The sequence below is a fragment of the Saccopteryx leptura genome, chromosome 1 (assembly GCF_036850995.1).
Source record: "Saccopteryx leptura isolate mSacLep1 chromosome 1, mSacLep1_pri_phased_curated, whole genome shotgun sequence".
In the NCBI taxonomy this organism is placed as follows: domain Eukaryota; kingdom Metazoa; phylum Chordata; class Mammalia; order Chiroptera; family Emballonuridae; genus Saccopteryx; species Saccopteryx leptura.
In genome coordinates this window covers 95,793,332-95,809,165 of record NC_089503.1, presented here as the reverse complement: position 1 = coordinate 95,809,165, position 15,834 = coordinate 95,793,332, and the positions used below count along the sequence as shown (strand labels likewise).

Sequence of the window (15,834 nt, the reverse complement as noted above, 5' to 3'; positions counted from 1 at the left end):
AGTATTAGTACCAGCACAGATTTATACCAAAGTGGCTTTGGGATTTACTTTTAGTTTCTGAATGATAATTTGAGTGATTTCTTCACTTCACTTTTGTGGGTGGGAAATAAACTAAGGACATTCTTGCTTGCTTCCTATTGATTCTGCAAATATTTGACTCCTCCGTGCAAGGGATAGTTCTAGAAATGGGACCAGAAATAAGGCGTGGATTCACCTTGCTACACCGTGTAAAGTGCTGACTAGGAGTTTACCATCCGGGTGCGGAACTGTGACATACAGTTGAAAAATAAGTAGAGAACATAAATGATAATCTATAATTAAGAACTAAGTAGCACATTTGTAGTACATTCAGTCAGCAAATAACTGTAAGATTAAGTTAGATACTGCTAATATACCTGGACATGGACATTTTTTAAAAGGTTTCATAGAGTTTCTGTGTTTAGAGAGGGGGAAAATCAAGTAGTATAGGTAATTTAAATATAAACTTCAAAATTTTCTTGTTCTCTGTGTCCTTGTACCAAATACATTTTTTCATTGTGACCTATCTCAACCAGAAAAATGTAAAAATAGACCAAGGTTATTTATTATGAGAGAAAACTAGATTAAAAGTGCTGCCAAAGCTACTGCTGCTTTCCTGAATCTGATTCCTAATGCAAAGCCGATGCTTTTTGCATCGGGAAACCGTTGTTCAGGCCTGGCTTTGCAATAAGTTGTTTTGTGACCTTTAACAAATCACCTTTGGTACTGAAGTTTCTCTCTGTTGTCCACATCATAACGCTGAAAAACTGAGGTAAAATGCTGACTCCTTTGTGAAACGTTCTGACCTCATCTTCTTCCTTGCTCACTCCTCTTCCCACTTCATCACTTGGCTGTCCCCAAGGACACATTCTGACTCCTAAATTCCCTTCGTGTTTGGAGTTACACCTCTTTTCTGTGATACTTACCACTTTCGTGTTTGTTTTGTTTTGTTTCTTGTTTGGGCGACATGTTAAAGTTGTACAGGGTAAAAAAGAGTTATTTAAAATGCCAATCCTTTAAAGAGCTAATAAATAAAATAAAATGCCTGTCCTTTTAAGTGCTATATTGTATTTCATTGATATATTCACACCAATGATAACAGCCCAGAGTGAAAAGAATTAATATTGGAAAATAGACAATTTCTTATATCATAGTAAATGTAAAAATTATTTCTTTTTACTCTTTAGGAATGTTTAGCACAATGTTTGTTGACGGTATATATTGTACATGTTCAATATAAAACTTTTATTTTTAGGCTTGGGTTTACTTTTGTTTGCAATTGGAAAATATGTAAGATTTTAATGCTCTGAAGGGTTAATTAGATTTCTCAGTGTAGGTTTGCATGAAACACTTGAGATATACTGTCAGCCTTATCTAAAACAAACTACGTGGCCTTTTTAATATGTTTATGTTTTTATTCTATCTACAATAAGTGATTTTTAGTAGATTAAAACAACCAAGTTATCTGAATCCAGGGGTACTGAATCCAGGGGACAAATGAGAATAATTTATTGCAAACTATTAGCTGAGCTTTACTTATTTATTTTTTTATTTATTCATTTTTTAGAGAGAGAGAGAGAGAGAAGGGGGAAAGAGGAGCAGGAAGCATCAACTTCCATATGTGCCTTGACCAGGCAAGCCCAGGGTTTCAAACTGGCAACCTCAGCATTCTAGGTTGACGTTTTATCCACTGCACCACCACAGGACAGGCCTGAGCTTTACTTACTTAAAAAGCATTACATGTTATAATGTGGGACTTATAAGCCTATTCCCTTTCCTGGAATCATAATTATCAGTGTCCCTAACAATTGCCAAAACCTATTGAAGGACTTAGTCGTATATATGTATTGACTGAGTTTGGTAGACAGGAAAGTTGTTCAGTCCCAAAGATTGAAACAAAAATCATCCCAGGCTTTTTGGTAGTTATTTAAGATTTTTATGTACAAGGTAGTTTTAAAACATCTTCTTTTTGAAAACTAAAACAGACTGGCTGTCAAAGCAAGTGTTCTGAATCTTTCCTCTATAACATACTGATTCTTGATTTCAAAACCAGTTTTATGAAAAGCTGCTTGTGTTTGATAAAAGTTGCTGCTGCTGAGCACAAGAAAGCATGCTTTGCATTCTCAGACAGAAGGTACTTTCTTAGCACTGTGGGGGACAGTTTCCTGAATATGTGAAACTATCGGCTTTAATTATGAGATAGCTTTTATGCTCTAGTCAGTGGAGTTGTTTTATCTGTTAGAGTGAGAGATAGTGTTAGAGCTTGTAATAGCTGTACGAAATAATGGCCAAGGCCATCTTATTAGCATTTTTTTTGGGATTTAGAAACTTCTTCTGTGTATTCCCAATTCTATTTGACATCTTTTTAACATTTTTTTTTTCAAAACTGACTATGGTTTTGGACAAGTTAAATGGTGACTTTGGAATTACCAGTTACCTAAAATTTAATGTTAACCAAATTGGAATCATTTCTTCATAAATTTCCACCAGAGTTGTTCTTAACGGTGTCACTGGTGACTACCATGATTCTAGATCTAATGGTCAAATCATTCTGAACCTTTCTGCAGCTATGGACAGCCTGATCACTCCCTTATTCCCTGAGCTGCTTGCCTCTGTTTACTGACAACCATCTCCTTTTACTTTGCTAGTTTCTCCTTCTTTCCCAACTTCTAAATGTTGCCATGTCCCAGCGCTCAGTACTTAAACCTGTTTTCCATCTATACTAATTCACCCGATGACCTGATCTTTTTTATAGTTTTCAAATCTTTATTTTGATATCTGATAGGTAATTCAAACTTAATATGTCCAAAACCAAGTTTTTTATCCCCACCCCTACCCCAGTTAGTCATGCCAAAAATCAGTCAATCATCAAATCCTATTAGGTTTTACATTTGAAATGTATCTAGTATACAACTATTTCTTACCACCTCCACCACTACCAAACCACCATTATTTCTCTCCTAAGTTATGACTTTTCCAGAAGCCTCTACTGGGCTTTTACTTAAGGAATTTTAGCCAACTCATTATTTTCATTTTCTTTTAAATTTTCCTTTAGCAAGTATTTATCGTATGCTTCCTCTTTGCCGCCCTCCACGCTGTTTACCTAGTAGATCTGTCACATCTTTGCTCAGATCATCTCTTGTTCATATCTCATTCATAATAAAAGGTGAAATTCTTTGCATGGCCTTGGCCACTTCATTGGCTACTATATTCCTAGGGCCTTAGTGCACTATAGGCAATCATTACTATGTAAGTGACTGAGCAAATTGTCTGTAAATATGGAATATGTTTTGGGATTTAAAAAATAAAAGTTAAACTTCATCAAATAGTTTTAACTATCTCAATATAAATAACAACACATTGAATTTAAAAATCTCTTTGATATTCAATTTTTTATTTAGCATTCACTAAAATATTCTCTTTTAGTTCCCAAAATGTGCTCAAATTTTTTTTTCAAAATCTCTAGTGAGTTTTTTAAGAGACTTCTAGCAACTCATTGCTTTTACTTTTTTTAATGTCTTAAATATTTATTATATGGTTCTTCCTTACTCTGCCATATATATATTATATAGGTATTTTGGTAAAATAGTAGTTCAAGGTTCCTGTCAAAGCTAAGTCTTCTTGTTATGAATCAACTTGTTAAATCAACTCATTTTTATCAACTTGTATATTGACATTTTGGCATTAGTAAGCTGGGGTTAGTAGTAAATAATTTAAATCACTGTCTTGAGTGTACGGCCTTTAGCTTCTAATTCATAATCATAATATGATATTTCTCAATTTTTTAATTAGATGTTATCAGATGATATGTTTTTAACTTTAGCAGATCCAGAAATTGTACATAGAACTACTTTAATCAGGTATGACCCTTTGTTTCCTTCAGTGTATCATTATATAATTATTACCTGAACCAAACAAGTCAAATTATTTGAGTGCCCAGTCCACCAATTGGTGACTTGGTTCTTTGAATAACCAAGTATTACCGTGTCACATAGTAATTACTATGCCTATAAATTTCCTTGAATAGCATCAATATGTTTGGTAATCTTATTTGATTCAAGAGGACTCAAACCAATTTTGCTTAGTTAATAATTAAGAAAAGTCCATATAGGCAACTAAATTGAACAGAAACAATGCTCATAGGATTGTGTTCTCTCCTTTCTTAAAATGTCTTGTCAAGTGATTTTTATCAAATGAATTCCTAACAGATGTTGTTGAGCAACTTCTGTGTCAAGACTATTAAAAAGTTATGTAGTTTACTCCCTTCTCTGGAAATAACAGCTCTGTGTACAGATCTTGCTCTGTTAGTGTAACTTTTTATTAGTGTCCTTCTCTATCTTTCACTCTCTCCTTCCTTCCGTAACGCTATTCTGTCTTTGCTTATTTAATATTTATGTTTTCCTTGTTCTTTAAATAGTAGCAGCATTGATATAGGGTTATTGTTCTCATTATATCACATATACTGCCTGTTTCAATCAGCATTTTGATGATAATTTAAAGGTCCTCCTTTATATATTTTTTGCTCACTGTATCCATCTATTCATTCATATAACCTATAAGCCATTCTCCTAGCTTAGTTCATATTGATCCTGTTATTAATATGACCACTAGGCTCTGTTCTATCAATATAATACCAAGTCACAATGCGGACTGTATAATATGACCTACACAATACATCATTTAATCATTGATATTAATTTGGAAGTGGAAGCAACAGTACATATTGCACACAACCACATCATGTTATATAATCTCTATACAGAGTTTTATTTGGTAATTTGAATGTGATTTTATTTAGATGGCGACTATTAAAACGTCACAAGTATTTCTTATGTTTTATCCCATCAATAAGACAGATAGTTGCTTTAGACCAGATTTTCTTGAAATGTGCTTTTAATGTTGAGATGTTTGAGATAGTCATGAATATATAATGAACAAATTTTTATTGCTGAATAAGATAGGATTTTGATGCTGATTGTGGTTTTTTGTTTCTTTGTTTTTTAGCTACATTTCAGTAGTCATCTCTTTTTGTTCTAAATTACTTCTGGAACTAATTTATTCTCTAAGTCTCACTAGAGCTACCTTTATACAGGTAATATAATGTTCTAACCTGACATATCATCACAGCAGGTAGAGTAAAACAGATGCTAGAACTTGAAAGCTAGGTTAATGAGTTAAGCTTACTCTTTAGGCAGTGTATATGCCATGCTCACTGATAATAAACACCAGATAGGTTAATTTGATAGAAGTGAGAATTGAGCAGCAAAGATTGAAGAAGAGAGAGCAAGGAAGTGGAGAGTCTAGTTAAGAATTCATTGCAAACTGTGATAGAAGTTATGAGGATCTAGTCTCAGGATATTTTGTTCCTTAGCTAGAATATTATATATTAAACATAAGACATGATTGATTATATGTGAGGAACAAAAGAGAGAAAAGTAACACTCATACATTGCTGGTGGGAATGTAACATGGTATAGCCACTGTGAAAAACAGTTTGATGGTTCCTCAATAACTTAAGCATAAAATCAACTATTCCAGCATTTCTATTCCTGGGTATATATTTATATATACTAACAAGAAAAAAATAGATGTTCAAACAAAAATATGTACGTGAATTTTTATAGCAGTAATATTCACAATAGCTATGAGATAGGAACAATACAAATGCCTATCAACTTATGAATGGATAAACAAATGTGCTATATCTATACAATGGAATATTGTTCATCAATAAAAAGGAATGAGGTACTGATATATGCTACAATGTGAATGAACCTTGAAAGCATTATGCTAAGTGAAAGAAACTACACTCAAAAGGCCACATCTTATACGATATAAAGTATCTGGAGTAGGCAAATCCCTAGAGATATAATGAGGTTTCTAGTTTCCAGGTATTAGATTCAGTGGGTGCAATGGGGAGTGACTGCATAATGACAATATTTGGGAATCAGATAGTTGTGATGGTTGCAAAACACTGTGAATATACTAAATGTAACTGAATTATACATTTTATTTATTGATTTCAGAGAGAGAGGAAGAGGGGGGAGAGAGAGACAGAAATATCTATTTGTTTCTGTGTGTGTCCTGACTGGGGATTGAACTGGCAGCCATAGCATATCGGGATGATGCCCCTAACCAACCCTGCTATATACATTTGAGACAACAGTGTGGAGATTGCAGGACGGAAAGTTGGGCAGGGGATATTAGATGGTGATGAAGGGAGACGTGACTTGGGATGAACACACAATGGAATGTACAGATGATGTATTGTACAGTTGTACACCTGAAATCAGTATAATTTTATTAATCAATGTCACACCAATGAATTAAATAAAAAATTTTAATTAAAAATGAAATGATAAGTTTTATTTAATGTGTATTTACCATAAGTTAAAACAAAATTCAAGCTAGTTAAAAAAAAGTAACCCTTTCAACTGGCACTGCCATCTTCTAGTAATTTGCCAACATGACTAACATAAGGGGAAAGAGGCCAGACATCGGTTATATGTTCTCTAGACCTTTTAGAAAACATGGAGTGTTCCTTTGGCCACATACATGCAAGTCTACAGGAAGGGTGATATTGTAGACATCAAGGGAATGGCACTGTTCAAAAAGGAATGCTCCATAAATGTTCCCACAGCAAAACTGGAGGAGTCTACAGTGTCACCCAGCCTGCAGTGGGCATTGCTGTGAACAAACAAGTTAAGGGCAAGATTCTTACCGAGACAATTAATGTACATATTGAGCATATTAAGCACTCTAAGAGCTGAGATAGCTTCCTGAAAGTATGAAGGAAAATGATGAGAAAAAGAAGGAAGCCAAAGAGAAAGGCGGCTGGGTTCAACTGAAGTGCCAGCCTGCTCCGCCCAGAGACGCACTTTGTGAGAACCCACAGAAAGGAGCCTGAGCTGCTGGAACCCGCTCCCTGTCAATTCATGGCATGGTAAGTGTGAAAAACTGAAAGACCTCTGTACTTTTTTAAAAGTAATACTAGGGCAAGAATCACAAACTGAATGCTTTCAGGTTTGTGAAAGTTGTAGTAAACAGAGTAAAGAAATGATAAGAAAGGGTATGTGGTGAATTGGGCATTTGAAATCAAAACCTCTCTGTGAACCAAATAAAATATGACTGCGGGCTATAGTTTTCAACCTCTGCTACAAATTGAACTGAGCCACAGTGGTGGGTGAGGTCAAGTAGATAGTTGACAGTATAACTAAACTCAAGTTCCACAAGAGGAAAGGATAAGTCTACGTTATTTAGCCAATACATACATGTAGGTACCAGCAGGCATTTGTTGGATAAAAAATAAGTAAGTAAATTTAAAAAGGTTGGGCAGTAAGTCTGTATTCTTTTCATAGTCAATTCTATCTTTTGTATATACATTTTGTTTATGTTTTTAGTATCTCCTAAATATGTTTTATTTTCTTCTATCCCTTCTCACTGCCATCTCAGTTCCATGACATTTCTTGCCTAAAATTACTGCAATAAACTATTATAGGTCTTCCTTCCCCTAAGTTTGTCCTCTTCTGTTTTGTTCAATGTATTACAAAACACAGTGTCCTGCTTACAATCTCTTAGTGCTTTCAGATAAAACCTAAAGGTGACAGGAAAACTATCCTGCTGTTGCTGCTCTTCCCCAGACCCTTGTCACTCCAGCCTCTCTGGGACTTCCACAGTCACTGAAGCATACCATGCTTGTTTTGGCGTGCTGTTTCTACTTAGACTGTTCTCAGCCTTCATTGATCTGTCCATCCTTTAAGACTTTGGTTCCTTAGGAACTTTCCTATCCAATCCAGTCTCACATAGGGCTCCTATTTTTGCTCCTCTCTGTGTCTGCAGTACCCTGCATTTCTTTTATCATACTTGCTTCACTGGTTCATCATTCTGTTTACTTGTCTGATTCCTGCATCACATTGCCAACTTCTTGAGGCTTAAGAACCACATCTGTCTCCAGTGCCTGCACATGGCAGACACCCAGCAAAAGCAAGCCTATCTCTGTTATAAATAATTAATTATATGGTGATCATATACTCAGTATATGTTGAATGAGAATAGTTAAGAGCAGGGGTCCCCAAACTTTTTACACAGGGGGCCAGTTCACTGTCCCTCAGACCGTTGGAGGGCTGGACTATTAAAAAAACTATGAACAAATCCCTATGCACACTGCACATATCTTATTTTAAAGTAAAAAAACAAAACAGGAACAAATACAATATTTAAAATAAGAACAAGTAAATTTAAATCAACAAACGACCCGTATTTCAATGGGAACTATGCTCCTCTCACTCACCACCAATGAAAGAGGTGCCTCTTCCGGAAGTGCGGCAGGGCCGGATAAATGGCCCCTGCGGCCCAGGGGCGTAGTTTGGGGACCCCTGGTTAAGAGCATCAAGGAAGAATATAAGTGTTAAATTAGCATATTAGTGATAGCAATCAAGAATTCAACTGAGAGAAAATGTTCATATAAAGATGGCATTAGGAATGAGCAGTGACCATGAGCTAGCTAGGCTTTGAGAGGTTATCAAGGTCCTATTTAGTACTTGTCATCATAACCACTAATTGATTACCGCATGTAAACATAGACATTTCCAAGAAGTATTATATTCTAAATTTTAGTTTATTTTTTGTCATTTGAGGTGAAGCAATACTACCTCTAAAACTATACCTAAAAGTGGACTTGCTTGAAGAGTGAGTCTTAGTAATGACCATTAAGATATTACTGTGGCCAGGGTTTATGAGAACTGTTATCTAGTTTTAATAAAAAACAAAAATTATTAAGATCCTAAAATACTTTTTGGTTTTCAGAAATAGCTTCACAAAGCTATTTGAAAATGGAATGTTAACACATAAGAAGCAGGCAGCAGGTCAATTCTTAGACTCTGGTTGTATTTGTTAGATCATTTTAGAGCTCTGTTAATTAAACTTGTAAATCCTAATCAGGCCGTATTAAGAGGCTACATAAAAGGTCACAGTCTTACCCTCCTTCCCATTTCCATACTCTAAGACACTAAAATAAACACATCTACTTTGCACTCAGAATAAAAATAAACACTTCAGAGTCACATAATTGAGAAATACATTTTAAAGTAAGAAACACTGATTAAGATTGTAGTTTTAAAAAGCACAAAGGTTATTTGTGTTTTTGTTTTCTTCTACAGAAGAATTTTTTCTTTTAAATTATGTGACTGCTGAGATGTTTATTTTTACTCAAGTAAATTCTGTCGCATGGATTTTGTTTTTTTTTAACCAATACTTAGGTTGTAAAGTCATGGGGCATCTCTTGTCATAATTATATGTAGATCTTTAAAATATACATAGAAAAATATTTTAACTCATAGTGGATTCTCCACCATACCACCATCAAAATCTACATATTTAAAAGTATTATTGTGAGGTAAAAAATGAGTTAGTATGTATGAAAATACTTTGGAACTGCTTTAAAATTTAAACAATTTTTAAATAACCTAATTAACCTTTGATCTATACTAACCCCAAGCAAAAAATAAATAAATTTTTTTTTAATTCACTAATTGCTTCAGCTTTGTCTGTATTTACAACCATTTAAATGTTTTGGAAGTATCGCATAAACTCTTGGTCAGCAAACTATGTTTTGGGGCTGCCTGTGTTTGTAAAATAAAGTTTTACTGGATCACAGCCACACCTATACACATAGGTATTCTCAGGGGCTCATTTTTTGTTACAACGGCAGTTGAAGTTGACAAAGGGACCATATGACCTCCAAAGCTAAAATACAGGGTGGAGCAAAAGTAGGTTTATAGTTGTGAGTATGCAAAGGACAGAGTTTATTCTTGTGTTATTAGTTATTAATTATTGTATTATTTTCTATACAAAAAATATAAACCTCAATTTGCCCCACCCTGTATTTACTATCAGACTCTGAGTAATTTGAGGATCCTTAGTTTTAACTATACTGCTAATGCTTTATCATTATAATAAAAAAGCAGTTATTTATTGAGTACTTAACATCAAAATGCAAAAGATAACACTTCCTTTTTTCTGTCAGGTAATTAAGAAACTAAGACAATGTAAAATGATAAGTTGTTTGCTAGCCTTGTTCTTACTCAGTGTGTACAAGAACACGTGAAATTTCATTCTTATTTTCTATAAATTTGAGATCAGTACATAATTAAAGATGCCATTATGCCTCCTCCTGCTCCCCCACCCCAAAAGATTTTGAAATAGAAAGGATTTTTCTCTGTGATGATGAATGTGGGCCTTTTCTCTGCTTAATTCTATTTTATTTTTATTTATTTATATTTAAAGTGAGAGGAGGGAAGATAGCAAGGCATGAGCCTCAACTGCTATCCATCCAGCAACCCCATCTGGGACCGTTGCTTAAGTACCGAGCTATTTTTAGCACCTGAGGCTGACGTGCTTGGGCCAACCAAGCTATCCTTAGTATCCAGGGCCACACTTGAACCAACTGATTCCCTGGCTTTGGGAGAGGAAGAGGGAGAGAAGGGAGAAAAGGAGGGGGGGAAAGCAGATGGTCACTTCTCCTATGTGCCCTGACCAGGAATCGAACCCAGGACATCAATACGCCAGGCTGACACTCTATCCACTGAGCCACTGGCCAAGGCCAGTCTGCTTAATTCTAATCCATAATATCAAACATAGAAAATCCCTTTCCCCTTTGTTTTAAAGGGCTTTTATTGATTTACTTGCCTTGTTATTCATTTATACATCTCTTTAAATTATGCATAATATGTATCTAACTGGTAACTAGTGAGCATAGTAGAATTAGAAGAGGTAGCTATAGCTCAAAAACCATAGGAAATGATGGAACAGCTCTGAGAAGTTCACCTTATCTGAAGCAGAAATATATGCTACTTACACTTACTTTAATACACGGTTGTAAAATTTAGAATATTAAAACCAGAATGGAGTTCTAAGTGGTTCTCAAACTTCAGTGTGTATTAGAATTGTCTAAATGGATTGTCATAATACAGAATGCTGAGCCAGCCCTTCAGAGTTTCTGATTTAGTAGTAAATCTGAGGTGGACCTGAGAATTTGCATATTTTTAAAGTTCCCAGTTAATTCTGATGTTGCCTATAGTAGGAGACCACACTTTATGAACACCTATACTAGAAGAAGGGATGACTGGTCATCCACACATGACCTCAGAGACTTCTCAGGGCAACATATAGTCCAGCTTTTCAGTATACCCAGTGATCAGATGCAGTGACCCATTCCATTCAAACCTAAGAAACAAGCCACATTCTCCATTTCTTGTGGCTGCCATGTGAACCAGATACTTGAAATGATGGGGCATGGCCTTATACATTCTATACTTTGATGAACACTGACAAATTCTGTGATTCCAATTATATGAAATTCTAAAAGAGGCAAAACTAATCTTCGGGGGGGGGGGGGAATCAGAATAGTGGTTGCCTTGCTCTAACAAATCAGATAGGGTACAGATTGACTTTTGTAAGGAATCTGAGGGATTTAGGAGCTGATCAAGGATAAAGATATGACCATTGGGCAAGGTTCCATGAGAAAAGACGTCCTTCACAGCATGAAATTGTTTAGAGGGCTGTGGACAAAAGGCCACCATCTAGACGGGGAGGAGGGCAAGGGAATTCCTGAGATGCTACAGATGGAAGAAGGTGTGTCTTCAGATTACATGTCTACGTGAAGTTGCTCAGTAGCAAGGTCTGGAGTCTCTGGGTCAGAGAGCTCCAAAGGGTGGTAGTGACACAGGGTCTTACAGCCACAAGGCTTTATCTTATCAACAGTTAGCAAATGCTGGGCATAGTTTTGTGGAGTATGCAAAGTAGACAAGTTATAAATGGCTAAAATCTGCTTGTGGGGCTATTTTTAAAGTAATTGAGTATATAAAAATTGAGTTTGGTTTCAGCAGACTTTTTAGCTAAATGAGTCTCAATCTGCAGTGAAGAAATAACCAGAGACCGGTACATAGAGGCCATCTTCAGCTAATTTAATAACAGCTGAAAAGGGAGAAGAGGAAGATTGTTTGGAATTGATGATATTGTTCTACATCTTGATAAAAGTTTAGATTACACAGGTGAATACATTTATCAAAACTCAGTGAGTATACCCCTAAGATGTATGCATTTCATTGTGCAGACGTTTTTTCAAAGTTCCATGTGCACTTTATTTTATTTTTATTTTTATCAAATTTGTTGGGGTGATATTGGTTAATAAGATAATATAGGTTTTTTTTAAATTCTAAATATTAGACTCTAGTTAATGATATTCTTGCTGAAGTATTTAAAGGGAAATGCACGGCTGTATGCAGTCTATACTGAATGCCATAAATAAAATGGATTAATGAGTGCACAGGGCAGATAGTTAGATTAGGTATATTCAAGCAAGTGTAGTAAAGTTTTAATGGAAGAATGTATAGCTATGTTTATTATAAAATTGTCAGCTTTCCTTCAATGTACAAAAACATTTCAAACCGCAATGTTAAAGACTACTGTATGGAGATAGACCAATTAGGAAACAATGCCATTGCATTAAAAAATTATAGAATTTTATATTTCTTGACCAACAGTAAGCTATAATTTTATAGACACTCAATGCTATCTATGATCATTTGACTAAGGTTCTGTGGCGTTTGATCTGTTACAGGGAAAGTCCTTCTGCTAGTATGGACACATGTGCATTCCTGTCGTCATTTGCGTGCTCCAACAGGACTCTGCTAATTGATGGCCGAGCAGAACTGAAAAGAGGCCTGCAAAGGCAGGAGCGGCATCTTTTCCTGTTCAATGATCTCTTTGTTGTGGCCAAAACCAAGTAAGTACACTCTGCACTCTCTCCTAGTTATGAAATCGCACTTCCACTGACAAAGATAACCTTTCTATTCAGTGCTCACTGTAAAAGTGTCTGGTCTCTATTAGCATAGCTAATATCTGAAGTGAGTTTTATGTTTGTTGTTTTGTTTTGCAAAAAAATAATCTTTAAAATGTTTGTTCATTCAACAAGTGTCCATTTAAGTCCCACTCTGTACCTCTCTCTGCGTAAACGTAGGAGATACAATTAAGGATGTGATGGGTGTGGTCCCTGCTTTTTTTGTGCTTTCATTCTAATGGCTTTGGGGGCAGTATTTACAGACTGTGATTAGTGCTGTGAAAAAAATAGGGTGCTGGATGCAAAATAAGGGGGATATAGTTTAGGTAGGTGTACGGGGATGGGGGAAATCATTGGAGGATGAAAAGCAACCAGCCACTTAGATATTAGGAGAGTGAGCGTTCTAGGCAGAAGTTATACCAGATACAAAGGTGGTGGGGAAAGCCTGGCCCTTGGGAGGAGTTAAAAGAAGGCCTATGTGTGCCTGGAGCATAATGAGCAGGAGGAGAGTAATATGAATTAAGTTTGGAGAAATAGAAAAAGATCAGGTTATCAAGACTTTTACAGGCTATATTAATTATCTATTGCCATATAACAAATTGCCCCAAAACATCACAATACATAACTACAAACATCTCATACAGTTTCTCTGTGTTGAAATCTGGGAGCGGTTTAGCTCTGGTTCTGGCTCAGGGGCCCTCATGAGGTTGCAGTCAAGCTGTTGACCAGCGCTATAGTCATCTGAAAGTTCGACTGAAGCTGGAGTCCACTTCCCAGCTTACTCATGTGAACACTGGCAGGCCTCAGTTCTCCACGGGCTATTGGCCTGAGGCTGCATCCTCTCCTCGGGGCTTTTCCATGCACTGCTCATACCATGGTATTGCTTCCTTGGAGCAAAAGATCCAAGAGAGTGAGGAAGAGTAGGCAAATGTAAGAACACCCAAAATAGAAGCTGCAGTCTTTTATAACCTAATTTTGGAAGTAGCATTCCATCATTTCTGACATATGCTATTGGCCACACAGACCAACTTTGGTACAGTGTGGAAAGTAACTATTCACAGGTAGACTATTAGGAAGGAGAATCTTTGAGGGCCATTTTGGAGGCAAGGTATGACAAAGGCCATGATATGGAGTTTGAATATTATTCCGAAGAGGTTTAGTTAGGGGAGTACCATAATATGGTTCATATTTCTAAAATATTGTTCTGGCTATGATAGCTAATGGGTGGATTAGAGAATAGGCAGGAGTAGAAGCAGAGAGACTGGACAGGAGGTTATTGTAGTAGTCCTGAGGAGATGTGATGAGGTTTTTATCTGGGGAATGGCAGTTCAATAAAGGATATATATACTGTAGAAGTTACCAAAACAATTCACTTTCCACTCAACACTATGTACCAGTGCAGTTTACACCTGGCTTAGAACATGTGCTTGCTACTTGTTCCACCCGTTTTTCTCATTGTTTATGAAACATTATAAAAGAGAACAATATTTTAACAAATCTAATGTCATCAAAGAGATTTTTTAGAGAGTGGTAAACATTTTTTTCTACCATCTACTCTCTCACACCTAAGTTATGCCATGTTATAAATAAGACATGGGCATGGCTAAATACTAATTTTGTAAAACACTTTTTAATCTTCATGATATTAATAACAAACCTCACATTTATTGGGATCTTATATATTAGGTATTTTTCTATAGACTTTAATTCTTCTAACTATTCTATCAGGCAAATACTATTTTTCTCATTTTATTTTATTTTATTTTTGAGAGAGAGACAGAGACAGGGACAAATAGGGACAGACACACAGGAAGGGAGAGAGATGAGAAGCATCAATTCTTCATTGCAGCACCTTAGTTATTCATTGATTGCTTCTCTTATGTGCCTTGACCATGGGGCTACAGCATAGTGAGTGACCCCTTGCTCAAGCCAGCAACCTTGGGCTTCCAGCCAGTGACCTTTTGGGCTCAAGCCAGCGACATTGGGTCATGTCTATGACGCCACGCTCAAACCAGCGACTCCGCACTCAAGCTGGTGAGCCCACGCTCAAGCTGGCGACCTTGGTGTTTTGAACCTGGGTCCTCTGCATTTCAATCCTATGCTCTATCCACTGCGCCACCACCTGATCAGTCTATTTTTCACATTTTACAGAAGAAATTGATTTTCAGAGATGTTAAGTGACTTCCTCAAGATCACAGAGTTAGTAATTAGTTGAACCCACATTTAAACCTAGGTCTTCTTTCAAAATCCATGCTTTTACCAATATGTGCTCTGCTGTCTCTACTACCTCCTTTCTTTTGGGTTTCATAGAAAATTCCTCAACATTTAGGTTTTTGTGTGTTGTGGTTTTTTTTTACCGTTGTCAGCCTTTTTTGTGTGTTGAATACAAGGACCTGACAAAATACTCATCTAGGAAAAAATGATATAGAATGCTTAGTAAACTGTTCATTTATATATATATATTTTTTTTTTAGGTAAGAGGCAAAGATAAAGATAAGTATTTTATAATATGTTGGATTTTCTTAAAAATGTGTCCTTTTTTTTCTTTTTTATGGTAAGAACACTTAGCATGCAGTATTATTAACTAATAGGCACATGTTGTACAGCAGTTCTCTAGAATTGATTTATCTTGCATAACTGAAACTTAATGCTCATTAATTAGTAACTCCCCACTTTCCCCCTCCCCTCAGCACCTGGCAACCAACATTCCACTCTGATGCAATAAGTTTGACTCTTTTAGCCACCTCATATAAGTGAAAGCATGCAGTATATGCCCTCCTGTGACTGGCTTATTTCACCTAGCACTGTGTCCTCCCCGTTCATTCATGTTGTCACATATTTCACAACTTCCTTCTTTTTAAGGCTGAATAATACTCCATTGTATGTATATACCAAATTTTCTTTATTCATTTGTTCATCAGTGGATATTTAGGTCATTTACACACCTTGTCTGTTGTAAATAGTGTTGCATTGTACGT

General features: G+C 36.0%; 1 protein-coding gene and 1 pseudogene across 3 annotated transcripts in view; both read left to right on the top strand.

Moving 5' to 3' along the window:
* Positions 1-15,834, top strand: part of ARHGAP20 (Rho GTPase activating protein 20) — a 108,434-nt gene that overhangs the window by 43,746 nt on the left and 48,854 nt on the right. For all 3 annotated transcript variants that reach the window (XM_066371639.1, XM_066371640.1, XM_066371638.1), the window contains exon 3: positions 12,638-12,802. In XM_066371639.1, the coding sequence (XP_066227736.1) occupies positions 12,657-12,802 (146 nt within the window). In that variant the 5' untranslated portion in view covers positions 12,638-12,656. The remainder of the gene's footprint in view (positions 1-12,637; positions 12,803-15,834) is intronic.
* On the top strand, positions 6,485-6,965 carry LOC136389714 (large ribosomal subunit protein eL21-like; annotated as a pseudogene).